The following is a 14,757-nucleotide window of genomic DNA, read 5'->3' as shown; positions in this document are numbered from 1 at the left end:
GGCGATACAGACGAACGGCGAGGGCTTTCGCAAACAGACAGAGAACACTGCTAGGAGTTGGTTGACACTTGTCATCCTCCATTAAGGCCTCTTTGATTAGTCTTTGTTGTCGTGGAAACGGCAAACAGCTACATGCAAATGGGCTGTTCCCGCCCCAGGCTGGCCCCCATTGTTCTGGGCCCAGGCTTGACAGGGACACTTTCTCCACATGATAAAGGCGGGAGTAGCCCTTTAGGAATAAGAGTGGCCCCACCACGGACACAGCGTGAGTCCTTCAAAATTGCCTGTCTTTTTTGTCGTTTTATTCTTCAATATTACTGGTAGCCACATCTCTGGAAAAAAGAGGGGATCTTCCAAAGCCAAGCATTCCTCCCCAACTGAGCTGGATGCCTCCATAATCCAATATCCGGAATTAAGAAAGGGGGGGGGGGGGGAATCTAAAGCATATTTGAATACTTAACATGTGAGAACAAAGCGTTAACAAGGTTTCGCCAATTTTTCCCCTTTGTTCTCCGCAGTATTTCCAATCTGCTCAATGGAACTTATTGATTGCAGGCCAAGGAAATAATTGAAAAACAATAGACTAGAATAATTTCAAAATAAAAATACATTGAAGAAAATAACGGTGACTTCAAAAAGGCAATTGCATTTATTAAATAAGACGTAACTAGTCTCAAATTGTAAATATGTCCACGACATTCTAAAGCGCAAGCCGAAAAGTATTATATTTTGTTAAGAGATCATACAAGTCTCTCTGTTTAAAACACTCTGCATCACAAAATAAATGAAATCTACTGCAACTGTCTGCTGTTTAACATGTTTGATACAATCTCACAAATATTATATAACATGAAGACACACATTAAAACACATGGGAGTGAGGTGGGAGATGAGGAAGGAGACTTGGGGAGTTGCATTTTTTTTTTTTTTATCTGCTTGAAAAACAGGCGGTTTAGACTTGACCACTTTACGACAGGCCCGCATTTCATTACAACCACCAAAACTGCCATAATACAATCGACAAAAACATGGTACCATCTCCATGACACTCAACCCCCCCCTCTCTGTCTCACCTTGCTGGGAATCGTTTCTAAAGACAATGTCAGACAAGACCACAGAGCAAACCCCAAAGGCTAAACGCTACTTCCCAGACAGACAACTGCTATCAAACACCCCCAGGTTCCGATAGACTGTACCATAAGCATTCTAAAATAGAAGTGTATAAGCCAGTCAGTTCATTTGTGGTGAGAGCCATGCTCTTAGTAATGCTTTTTTCTCTCCCTTTAATATGGATCAAATACAATGGTGTTGGCCGTTTTCTCCAGTTCATCTCCTAGACCAGCGGTAGGCAACTAGATTCAGCCATGGGATGCATTTTGTTGTGGAGGATAGTTTGGGGGCTGGAACAAATTCATAATAATTAGTATACTGCACATTTACCACAAATAAGCCCAAAAAGAGATTGTATTTGAAACTAACAATAATTTCATACCTGAATTACATTGAGAACAAGATCACGTCTCTTTTTATTAGTGGGAATACTGGGGAACAGACTTCTTAAACGAAACAACAACAAAAAATTCTGAATTCCTGGTGATTTGTCTTTTTTGACATAGGGGCCAAAATAAATCACCTGCGGATCAGTTGGCAGCAGGCCACCTGTTGCTGACCCCTATCCTAGACTGGGTTTTCTGTTAAAAAAAAAATCTCTGAAAACAGTACAGGAGGAGAGCATTACATGGATAGCATTTTGATGCGTGTCTCCATCTGGAGAACTAAAGGGGAAGGATTTGTCATATCACGGGACTAAAGCGTGATAGAGTCAGACGTCTCTTACGCACTCAGGTGGGCCCATTCAGCAGGAGATACTGTGTGTGTGTGTGTGTGTGTGTGTGTGTGTGTGTGTGTGTGTGTGTGTGTGTGTGTGTGTGTGTGTGTGTGTGTGTGTGTGTGTGTGTGTGTGTGTGGTAGATCCTGTCACGACAGACACTCAGGTGCCATCCCTCTCTTCTCTATCCTGCTCACAGCCATGGTGCAAGACTCCTTTAAACCCCAACCTAAAATGTGATGCAATAGTGACTGATGTTCCTATTGTCCTCATTTTTACAACAAGCGCCATTTAGTAACCTGCATAACCTGTTTTGTTGTCTTCAAGTTAGCAATGAAAAAACATGACAGTTCATGACCAGTTTTAAGATGGTCATACCATGGAACATTTTGCTATTCAATTTAGAATTTTAGGACACCTGTATGTATAAAAAACATACAGTGCATTCAGAAAGTATTCAGACCCCTTGAATCTTTCCACATGTCAGAGCAAAAACCAAGCCATGAGGTTGGAGGAATTGTCCGTAGAGCTCTGAGACAGGATTGTGTCGAGGCACAGATCTGGGGGAAGATACCAAAACATTTATGCAGCATTGAAGATCCCCAAGAACATAGTGGCCTCCATCATTCTTAAATGGAAGAAGTTTGGAACCACCTAGACTCTTCCTAGAGCTGGCTGCCCGGCCAAACTGAGCAATCGTGGGAGAAGGGCCTTGGTCAGGGAGGTGACCAAGAACCCAATGGTCACTCTGACAGAGCTCCAGAGTTCCTCTGTGGAGAATGGAGAGAACCTTCCAGAAGGACAACTATCTCTGCAGCACTCCACCAATCAGGCCTTTTTGGTAGAGTGGCCAGACGGAAGCCACTCCTCAGTAAAAGTCACATGACAACCCACTTGGAATTTGCCAAAAGGCACCTAAAGGACTCTCAGACCATGAGAAACAAGATTCTCTGATCTGATGAAAACAAGATTGAACTCTTTGGCCTGAATGCCAAGCATCACATCTGGAGGAAACCTGGCACCATCCCTACGGTGAAGCATGGTGGTGGCAGCATCATGCTGTGGGGATGTTTTTCAGCAGCAGGGACTGGGAGACTAGTCAGGATCGAGGGAAAGATGAGCGGAGCAAAGTACAGGGAGATCCTTGATGAAAACCTGCTCCAGGGTGCTCAGGACCTCAGAATGGGGAGAAGGTTCATCTTCCAACAGGACAACGACTTTAAGCACATAGCCAAGACAACGCAGGTGTGGCTTCAGGACAAGTCTCTGAATGTCCTTGAGTAGCCCAGCCAGAGCCCGGATTCAAACCCGATCGAACATCTCTGGAGAGACCTGAAAATAGCTGTGCAGCGACACAGATCTTGAGTGGATCTGCAGAGAATAATGGGAGAAACACCCCAAGCCTGTAGCATCATACCCAAGAAGACTCCAGGCTGTAATTAATGCCAAAGGTGCTTCAACAAAGTACTGAATAAAGGGTTTGAATACTTATGTAAATTTGATTGAAGTTTATGACTAAAAATGACTAAAACCTAGTTTTTGCTTTGCATTAACGGGTTATTGTGTGTAGATGAGAGATTTTTTTAAATCAATTTTAGAATAAGGCTGTAATGTAACAAAATGTGGACAAAGTCAAGTAGTCTGAATATGAATATGTAATTTAACCATACTGCTAATAGCCATAGAAAAGCATTGAATAACATATTCATACAAAACAGATAGTCCAAAAATAAAATCTAAACAAAGTTTGTTTTGAAGTGTCAATCCTATTTCTAAGAGATAGAAGATCGGGAAATTATTTCAAAACATTTTTTTTTTACACCTATTTAACCCCTTTTTTGGACACTGAACTACTTCCATACATTTTTTTGAACTGGTACTGGGCTACCTTTGAATGAGAATTGTGAGGCTTGTGGGCATCCAAAACATCCGTCATGTACGTGTTGGTGAGCTTTTCGGACGCTACAGACAGAAGTTGGCAGATCAGCGGGACCGACTTCAGAAGAGTCCCGTGACGCTTGTCGTAGAGCAAAACGGAGACCACCATCGTGTTCATGAGAGTCTCATCTTTCCACAGAGGGATTTGTAGCCCAAATGGTTTGGACGCTACAAACGTTTTCGTGAAAAGACAGATTTTCAGGATGTCTCCTGGTCTGACAAACACTGCTGTAGCTCTACCACTTTCAACCACTGATGCGGTGGATTATCTCTAGTTTAAAGAGACATTTTGATGGGGATTTTTTATTATGGCAATTAGATTTACACACAGGCGCAAAAAACGACTCTAGGGGGTTAAATTAAGACACGTTAAAAGAAAGCCATCTAAGAACGAAGAGCAACAACCTTACATAGCTAATGCATATAATCCTCTCAGGGTCACCCATTAATATAGCTCATACTGACAGGGATGACACCATGTTAAAAAGATGTCTTAGAAAAACATCTGCTTCTGTCCATCTGTATCCAGACCAAACACCTGTTGGATTATTAGTGCTTGGCAAACCAAACACCTTAGTTTTGGTAAAGAAAAAGGAAATGGCTCCCTTTGCAAAGATAATTGTCACAAAGTTTAAATCACCGACTGTAGGGTTAAACATTAAACATCACTCAAGGCTGTACTTCAGAGTTCAGATGAAAAACCTACACACACACACACACACAGGAGATCATCACGTTGACAGAATTAGTTCACTGTTGCAAGACGCCAAGAATATTGTTGCATGTTTTTTTTTTGCACAGGAGTTGATGAAACACACAGAAAGAGGAGAATATGGAAGGAAAATCTCCCCTGTGTAGCAAGCTTGGCACTTTATCTCCCCTGAATGATTGTGCTGCATGCTTAAATGTTCTCAAAGCCCTATTCCTAACCCCTCACACTTAAACCCCAGCTGGGCTTTCTGCTTCAAGTCCCGGAACCAGTCAGGTGCTTCCCTAAGGGGGGTCCCCTCCTCATCACATGGCCCTGCATGTGTGTATGTGTGTTTTGAGCCTGGCCCAGGAGGCTCCCTCAGTGCGGCACAGACAGAGTGTCAGGAGAAGTGGTGACTGGAACAGGGATTAAAGCGGTTCTGAATAATGAGGCTGAAACAGTAGGGCTGACTGGTAACTAACCAGCACCAGGAGGCTACAGGGCTAGGAGAAGACACAGATGATAGGGGAACACACACACATTACACAAACAAAAACACAGCCGTGAAAGCCGTACATAATATATTCATGATAACAGATACTCTAGCATGTGTTAACTTATCATTACAGTGAAGGTTCCATTCACCTCCTGACATAGAGTACAACCATGTTCCATTCACCTCCTGACATACAGTACAACCATGTTCCATTCACCTCCTGACATAGAGTACAACCATGTTCCATTCACCTCCTGACAGAGTACAACCATGTTCCATTCACCTCCTGACATACAGTACAACCATGTTCCATTCACCTCCTGACATACAGTACAACCATGTTCCATTCACCTCCTGACATACAGTACAACCATGTTCCATTCACCTCCTGACATACAGTACAACCATGTTCCATTCACCTCCTGACATAGAGTACAACCATGTTCCATTCACCTCCTGACATACAGTACAACCATGTTAGACATATAAGGATCCCATATACAGTCATATTAAATGTCCCTTATAGAGCTTGGTCAAGGAAGTGAATGACAGAATCCAGATACATTCCAATGCAGTAGCATTGGAACACTAACTGACCACTGATTGACTATTGTGATGACTGGGATGACCTTGCCCCCTCCACCGGTCAATACGAGCAACAAGCAGCCTGGCCACTGATAAGAGATTGGCCAGATGGGGAGACCTTGGTGACAGACAGCTTCCTGGTTCCGTGCTTTCCTCCTCCTCTTGGATGAGGAGCCATTGTGGGCTGGCAGCCCTGCACACTCAACGGGGGAGTATGCTACAAGAACAGGTCAATACTGATAACGTACCAGGCAAACAAAAACGCTCTTTGTGCCTCGCTCTCGGTCTCTCTATTTCTCGGTCCCCTGATTCGCGGGACTTTTCCCCCTCTTACCACACATAATACATTTCCTGCACAGCAGAAGGGTTTCTTATCTTGGCCTGTTTATACCTGCAAATCGTCCAACTGCCCGTTTGTTTGCAGGTGACCCACACCGAGGTTACATTTCATTCCTGGACAGAAAAGTGTGGTCATGCTCCACGGCACAGCCTCCCTAGGCTTGGGGGACTACTAATACAATGCTGCTACAAGCAGAGTGGTGTTCATCCACCATCAATAGTAGACAGACCTAGCAGACGGACAGAAGCACACTAAAAAATGTGCTACTGCTGCTAAAACATGAATGGAAACAGCCCACTGACAAATGAATAGTAAATCGGTATGTATACTTACCTATCCTACACTGGTTAGAACAGATAAATGCACAACTGATAGAAATTCAGCCCACAAACATATGATCATAATTCACTTTAATGACTTCACACCTTTTTTATTTTTCCTTTGCCCATATCATATTTGGAATAATCAACATCTGGGGGTGTAAATCATATTCAACGCTGGCCAAAAAAATTATCAACTCCTTTCAAAAACGACTGCAGCGTAAAAATGTGAATGTCAACAACAAATTCCTCTAAATAGGGATAATTTCTGGACAATTTTCAGTCTCTATGGATACAATATAATTATAGTCTACTTTTCCTTTGATACCAGCAAGATCCTTTCTTCCTATAACAAGAGAATATTCTTTTAGAAACAGGATGTTTTTCTGAACTAAACTCCCCCGGACACATTAAAGCTCAGAATCTATGTCACGATGAAGGAGGAAATGTCTGACAATGCCCATTTAAAATATTAAATAGCACAGGTAGAAATAGTCATGGCGCAATAGGACTTTTATTGCATTGATCATTGCTATTCTTTGGTCTCACCTGTAATAACTAATTTTTTCTTATTTGTTGTCTAGTATTTGCTATATTTTGTGTATATTGTTGATTCACTGTGACATACTCTTGGCTTGAATTCATCTCTATGTAAATATTACCATATGAACTGGAAATTATACTGTAATAAAATCTGACATTGCCATTACCTTCAATCGTCTTATTCTCAAGTCTCAACGCTGTTTAGCGAATATATAAAGACAACCTACGTGTTGTTACAGGCATACTCTGATCGTTTGATTTCACTTAAAAGCCTTATGTTTCCCCTCTGGATTAAATGCATTACTTTGTCATGACATCTGTAAGCCCTAGGAAGAAGTGACTTGTGAAAACCGACTCCAAGAGTTTACATTCAATTCAACTGAAACTCCTCTACTGTAGGGAACAATATTAGTTGGCCACCTCCATTATTTGAGTTTGGTTGTTTGAGTCTGAGGAACTTCCGTCGACTCTAACTGTAGATCTCACGTCTGGAGTGGAAAAAGTGAGGCAGGGATCTGGTCCAGCGTGTTTATATCCACCTGAGACGGTGAGGCTGTGAAGTGAGCTGGGTTGTGTTGCTGCCAGCAAACAAGATTTAGGGGCATGCTAAGCAAATTAAATCAAGCTGTCAGGCGCCTTACCTCCGACCCTATTAGATTGAGTGTCTGTTCATCATCGGGGCATATAACAGGGAGGTTTACAATCACATCTAAATACACAATAAAAGCAGACTAGGCATCTCCTCTCCCAAAGGCCTGCGCTCTTAAATCCTCGTTGTACATACGGACAGCTGGGAACATTCTTGTTGCTGCTTTTGATTTACCAAAGACCCAGGAAGACCCAAGAAATCACTCCTGCTCTTAACTTAGGGTTACCCTATTAAAGGTGATATTCTTGAATGAAATACAGATCCTATTCGATGTAGCTTCGTCTCATTTTAATTCTATGTTTTGGTGAAATAGTAGCTAGGTTTCCCTGGACTCTGTCGTTTGAATCTTTGGTTATTATTAAAATGGCAAATTCTTATTCATGAAAAATTCTAAGAGGTTACATTTCATAAATAGCCACATTTCATAAATATGAACATGGTGAGAAAGCATTGTGAGGTAAAGGATTATTATCTACTGTATGATGTTGCCAATATTGACTGAATTATAATGATGACTGTAGTTTAATAAACATATTAAGAATGTGATGGTTAAGAGTGTCTCTCAGCGACACCCCCATGCCTCCCCAATGCCTCTGTCACGGCCAGATGAAAAGTCCAAACAATAACACCAGACTTCCATTTGGGCCAGAATGCACCATGAGAAAGCGATAAATCAGAGGGCGTTCTGTGTGGATGTTCACAACACTGAGAACGCAGTCTCATCAGTCATCTGTGAATCTAACAGGGCTCGACTGATAATTCATGATAGCCCTGTCATAGACCCGTACCGTTCAGATATGAATTATAAAAACACCAAACCAAGCATATCAGTCAGATGACAGACTGGACGTTTATAGCTGGAGGCCAGTGTGGAGAAACGAGACACGATGCTTTCTCTCCATTCATTCTGCTGACGACTGGAAATACCAGTGTGACACATGGGAGACCATTCCATCAATACACAGCCAAGCTTACTTATGGCTTGTGACCAATCATTTTGGTGAGTTGGGACTTATAGTTGACCCATTATAACCATCTGGATTGAATAAAATTACTCGAGTATGGGAGTTGATAGAATAATATCATCACTTTCAGGCAAGATCTGCTATTGAAAGCAATAGTCTAATGCATGGGACATTGCAAATGATGTGCAAATAGTTTAAGTTAAAATGTTTCAGCTCTTCATATCTATTAAAGAGATACTTCAGGATTTTGGCAATGATGCCCTTTATGTTCTTCCCCAGAGTCAGATGAACTCGTGGATACCATTTTTATGTCTCTGTGTGAAGGAAGTTGCTAACTAGCACAATTGCTAGCAGATAGCATAGACTTCCAGTCATTGCCCGAACGCTAGTTAGCATTGGCTCACGAAACCACCTCTAACTTCCTTCATACTGGACGCAGAGGCGGTACCCACGAGTTCATCTTACTCTGGGGAAGTAGATAAAGGGCCTCAATGCCAAAATCCCGAAGTATCCCTTTAAGAGTGACTACATTTTGGCCATTTTCACTGACTGAAAAAGTTGGTATATAATTCAAACTATGAATAAGTGTCAGATGAGTAAACCATGTCAAAAATAATTAGACGACTGTCTGCTTTAGTCCTCAGAAACTTTTCTTAAAGGCTGGTATTTAAATAGACAAAATATTGACACCTTTCGTCTAGAGCATTTTAATATGCTTGACAAGTACACATAACAACCTGGTGTAGAAACAACATCTGAAATGTATCGCCTGCAACATCCAAACACTTGTTGGGAACAAAGCAAAACAGTGTTTCCTAAGTTATACTTGATCTCCGTCTACACGGAGAAATGACACAGATAAAGAAGATAAATTACTTCATCTGATTCATCTTCCTGTTTTATAGATGTTTGGATGTTTCGGTTGAGGGACCTATTCTACTCCTGGAATTAACAACACAACATGGTCTACAACATTTCTACACAAAATAAACCGCAGGATATAATCCCCCGAAATCTCGGCTTCTTTTCTTTTGAAGTTCATTATAACTACCATTGTGAGAGGAAGTTGGCATGCAGGAGCATGTGCGCCCTGGCCCTACCTTTCTAGGGTTGGCTGCTTGTCTTGCTCTGAATCTAGTTGTCAACTTCTATCTTCATATCTACAGGCTGGGCGGTCTAAAACCACCCTTGACTAACATGATACCCTCCCAGTTTGCTGCTCCAGGAATGATATGCACTACATGACCAAAAACTATGTGTACACCTGCTCGTCGAACATCTCATTCCAAAATCATGGGCATTAATATGGAGTTGGTCCCACCTTCGCTTCTAGAATAGCATCCACTTTTCTGGGAAGGCTTTCCACTAGATTTTGGAACATTGCTGCATAGACTTTCTTCCATTCAGCTACAAGAGCATTGTGAAGTCGGGAGTTGATGTTGGGTGATTAGGCCTGGCTCGCAGTCAGGTTTCCAATTCATCCCAAAGGTGTTCGATGGGGTTGAGGTCAGGGCTCTGTGCAGGCCAGTCAAGTTCTTCCAAACTGATATCAGCAAACCACTTCTGTATGGACCTCTCTTTGCGCACAGGGGCATCGTCATGCTGAAACAGGAAAGGGCCTTCCCCAAAATGTTGCCACAAAGTCAGAGGCACAGAATCGTCTAGAATGTCACTGTATGCTGTAGCATTAAGATTTCCCTTCACTGGAACTAAGAGGCCGAGCCCGAACCACAAAAAAACAGTCCCAGACACCTATTTCTCCTCCACCAAACTTTACAGTTGTCACTATGCATTGGGGCATGTAGCGTTCTCCTGGCATCTGCCAAACCAAGATTTGTCCGTCAGACTGCCAATTCATGAAGCGTGATTCATCACTCCAGAGAACGAGTTTCCACTACTCCAGAGTCCAATGGCGGCGAGCTTCACACCACTCCAGCCAACGCTTGGCATTGCGCATGGTGATCTTTGGCTTGTGTGCAGCTGCTCGGCCATGGAAACCCATTTCATGAAGCTCCCGCCAAACAGCTGTTGTGGTGACGTTGCTTCCAGAGGCAGTCTGGAACTCGGTAGTGAGCGTTGCAACCAAGGACAGACCATTTTTAAGCACTCGGCACTCCTGTTCTGTGAGCTTGTGTGGCCTACCACTTTGCAGCTGAGCTGTTGTTGCTCCTAGACGTTTTCACTTCACAATAACAGCACTTACATTTGACCGGGGCAGCTCTAGCAGGGCAGAAATTTGCCGAACTGATGGTGCCACGTTGAAAGTCACAGAGCTCTTCAGTAAGGCAATTCTACTGCCAATGTTTGTCTATGGAAGATTGCATGCCTGCGTGCTTGATTTTACACACCGGTCAGCAACGGGTGTGACTGAAATAGCCGAATCCACTAATTTGAAGGGGTGTCCATATACTTTTTATATACAGTAGTGTACTTAGTCAGTATATAGCCAGACCAGATAACTTGAAAAAGCAGTGCAAATACAGAACGGAAAAAACATTAATAAAATATTTTTAAAATAATTGTGGATAAATAGAGGGAAACAGAGATACATTTTAATATAAATATCATATGCGCTGAACCATCATTTTCGATGATCTGATTATCTCTGCATCCAATTATATCCCTATTATGCTAATACGAATGGGACTGCCATTCATAATATATTTTCTCCCTTAACACTAAAACATCATTTTTATTCATAACTACTTGCCATATTAAGGTCCAAAATATGTTGGGTGGTTTTAAGAAGACCCACCAAATTGCATTTTTTGCAAACGTTAATCAACACCGATGGAATGAGGAGACAGTGTTTGTGCTGACTCCATTTCTCTTGTAACAAAAACCCAGCATGAGCATTCAATAACCCAGAGACGAGAGAGAAAAAAATCATTTTCTGCTCAAGTATGTCATTAAGGATTTTCAAAGCAAGAGGAATGTTCATGGGTATACATGATCACATCATGATACTAGGAAGTCATTATTAAGAGGGGGGCCTTTTTGTGGGACGGACATTCATGGAAATGAGGTTCATGATTCAAAATGTCATACACACACGAGGGGTGGGGGGGTGTAATGGTGAGTGGCATGTGGATGGATCTGACATTGGCGTTCGCTCTGAAAACTTCTTTGATGAATGGGCAAATATGTATTCATAGGCCTGAGAGCCCACGCCTTTGTCAAGTGAAACCCCACACCTTGACTTTCTTTCTGCATACCAAAGCAGGAACTCCTCCCCCGAAAAGAGAATCACCAGGACCGTTCAGCACAGACCATCTCCAAGCTTAAATCAGAGGCCCATTCTTCAAACGTTTCTGGGAGGTACTTTTTTCATTTTTTCTGGGAAAAAGACCCTGTGATTTATTTCGTATGGTCTACAATTGCTATAAATCTACAAAGTGAGTGTATCTCTTTCTGAATGTTACGCCTGGCTCGACTGTTCCATATCCATCTCTTTTTAGTTAATCACCTCACAGTCAGATTTAAATATAAAACCAAAAGACAAGTGAAATCTATGCAAGTGTGAAATAAAAACATGAGAAAAGAGAGAAATGTAATTTAAAAGAAACCCCGAGTTGATATTCTTTGACGTTTGGCTGTAATCAATGTTTGGCACGCTAGCATGTGACTTGAGTACAATGAGAGTGAAACAGAGCAGACATGTAATGATTTCCATTAAGCAGACATACTAACCAACCGACATCAATGCCTCTGATGGGTATAAGAGAGGGAGTAGTTTGGTGACAGAACTTGTAATTACAGCCAAACGTACTAATCTAAAGTAAGACAATGAAATGAAACTAAAAAACTAATGAGATGGCTTTGGGTAGCATAAAGAAAATCAAACACTGGTAGTTCCTTCCAAGTCTTCTGTTTGGCAAATTGCCAGCTCCTTCAATTGAAGGTTCAAGATGCAGGTACTTAACAGAATCAGCCAATCAATATAAAAAAACAAGCTTTTCTGAAGCACAAAGGCCTGGGTGCACTGCACTCAAATATTCAGCTAGAAAACACAGTTCCAGTGCTATTGTGAACTTTTAAAGAGAAAACAGATCTTGAAGTGAATTCACTATATAACAACTCTTCGCTCCCATTAGAAGACGGAAAAATGAGCCAAATCAACACTTTCATGAACCACATTCGAAAAATACATAGTATTCGACACAAGCGCAGACACACGTAAGGACTTACCTTCTGAACAATGGAGATGAATAAGGGTGAGCAGTAGACCATGGAGAACTAGACACCTCCATGCTGCAGGAGCCATCGTTGCTGAGTACTGAAGCCGCTCCAGATACCTGCTAGCAAACGACTGTGGCTTTAGGATATAGAATAGAAAAAAAGAGGAGTCTGGGAGTAGTCAGCGATCCGTGGTACTAGAAGCCTCTCCAGTCATCTTGTCATCTGAAAATACAGAGAGAGGAAGAGCAGGGTGAGGAGGAGGAAAACTGTGTACTACTGCTACAAGTCGAAACGTCGTCATCATCACAAAGGCTATGTCATCACAGCTGCCATCTTTAAAGATGGGATTGAAAAGATTGAGAGATACATTAACAGAAATATTAAAACAGTGCAAATGGTGAATAATCATGGTGAGACATAAGTATACTGAAAATGTGTGATAACTGTAAGTCTCTTTGGATATATTGTGTCTGCCAAAACAAACACATAAATACATCAAACCAGTGAGATATTCAGCAGGCAAAAGGATGGGTATGACAAAATAAGTGTACAAAACAATAAGAACACCTGCTCTTTCACAGACATAGACTGACCAGGTGAATGCTATGACCCCTTATTGATGGCACTTGTTAAATCTACCTCAAATCAGTGTATATGAAGGGGAGGAGACAGGTTAAACAAGGATTTTTAAGCCTTGAGAGAATTAAGACATGGATTATGTATGTGTGCTATTCAGAGGGTAAACGGACAAGAAAATATGTAAGTGCCTTTGAACTGGGTATGGTAGTAGGTGCCAGGCACAACGGCTTGTGTCAAGAACTGCAACGCTGCTGCTTTTTTGACACTCAACTGTTTCACGTGTATCAAGAATGGTCCACAACCCAAAGGACATCCAGCCAACTTTACACAACTGTAGGACGCATTGGAGTCAACATGGGCCAGCATCCCTGCGGAACGACACCTTCTAGAGTCCATGCTCCGACAAATTGAACCTGTTCTGAGGGCTCAATATTAGGAAGGTGTTCCTAGGGCTGTGGCGGTCACGAAATTTCGCCAGCCGGTGATTGTCAAGCAAATAACTGTCAGTCTCACTGTAATTGACCGTTAATTAACATAAACACATTTAGCATCTCTTGGCTTCCACACAGCCTACAAGCCATTAAAAAAATTATAATAACTCCATGTAATATAGCCTACACCTTCACAACAAATCTATTATTTATTTTAGACAGGTCTAAAGAAGCATGATATGAAGAAAATGTACTCTATTTCAGAAGAAAAGAATAGCATACTCTGAGTTGTCCTTATGTTAGGTCCTGATGTGGCTATGCCAAATGGCTATGGGCTACACTAGTTCATTTAGCAGACAAGATTTGCTTATAATTCCACTGCATTCTTTTATATTTTATAGTATGAAGAATACAATTGAACAAAGCTTTATAAAATATAAATATTTTCTCCAAATGATTTGAGGGAGTTTTCTGTGTTCTGTGTTGAGCGGATAACAAAGAAATAGGTTCTCCTACAGTGGGGCAAAAAAGTATTTAGTCAGCCACCAATTGTGCAAGTTCTCCCACTTAAAAAGATGAGAGAGGCCTGTCATTTTCATCATAGGTACACTTCAACTATGACAGACAAAATGAGAAAAAAAATCCAGAAAATCACATTGTAGGATTTTTTATGAATTTATTTGCAAATTATGGTGAAAAACAAGTATTTGGTCACCTACAAACAAGCAAGATTTCTGGCTCTCACAGACCTGTAACTTCTTCTTTAAGAGGCTCCTCTGTCCTCCACTCGTTACCTGTATTAATGGCACCTGTTTGAACTTGTTATCAGTATAAAAGACACCTGTCCACAACCTCAAACAGTCACACTCCAAACTCCACTATGGCCAAGACCAAAGAGCTGTCAAAGGACACCAGAAACAAAATTGTAGACCTGCACCAGGCTGGGAAGACTGAATCTGCAATAGGTGAGCAGCTTGTTTTGAAGAAATCAACTGTGGGAGCAATTATTAGGAAATGGAAGACATACAAGACCACTGATAATCTCCCTCGATCTGGGGCTCCACGCAAGATCTCACCCCGTGGGGTCAAAATGATCACAAGAGCGGTGAGCAAAAATCCCAGAACCACGCGGGGGGACCTAGTGAATGACCTGCAGAGAGCTGGGACCAAAGTAACAAAGCCTACCATCAGTAACACACTACGCCGCCATGGA

General features: G+C 41.8%; 1 protein-coding gene across 9 annotated transcripts in view; it reads right to left on the bottom strand.

The window, feature by feature from the left end:
* Positions 1-14,757, bottom strand: part of LOC139550625 (adhesion G protein-coupled receptor L2-like) — a 132,533-nt gene that overhangs the window by 96,086 nt on the left and 21,690 nt on the right. For all 9 annotated transcript variants that reach the window (XR_011670095.1, XM_071361632.1, XM_071361633.1 and 6 more), the window contains exon 2: positions 12,544-12,756. Coding sequence is in view for 8 of the 9 variants with exons in the window: in XM_071361632.1 (XP_071217733.1) it covers positions 12,544-12,619 (76 nt within the window). In the remaining variant the exon portion in view is untranslated. The remainder of the gene's footprint in view (positions 1-12,543; positions 12,757-14,757) is intronic.

Source organism: Salvelinus alpinus, chromosome 23 (assembly GCF_045679555.1).
Source record: "Salvelinus alpinus chromosome 23, SLU_Salpinus.1, whole genome shotgun sequence".
In the NCBI taxonomy this organism is placed as follows: Eukaryota; Metazoa; Chordata; class Actinopteri; order Salmoniformes; family Salmonidae; genus Salvelinus; species Salvelinus alpinus.
The sequence above is the reverse complement of the archived record's forward strand: the minus strand, read 5'-3'. Positions and strand labels throughout refer to the sequence as shown.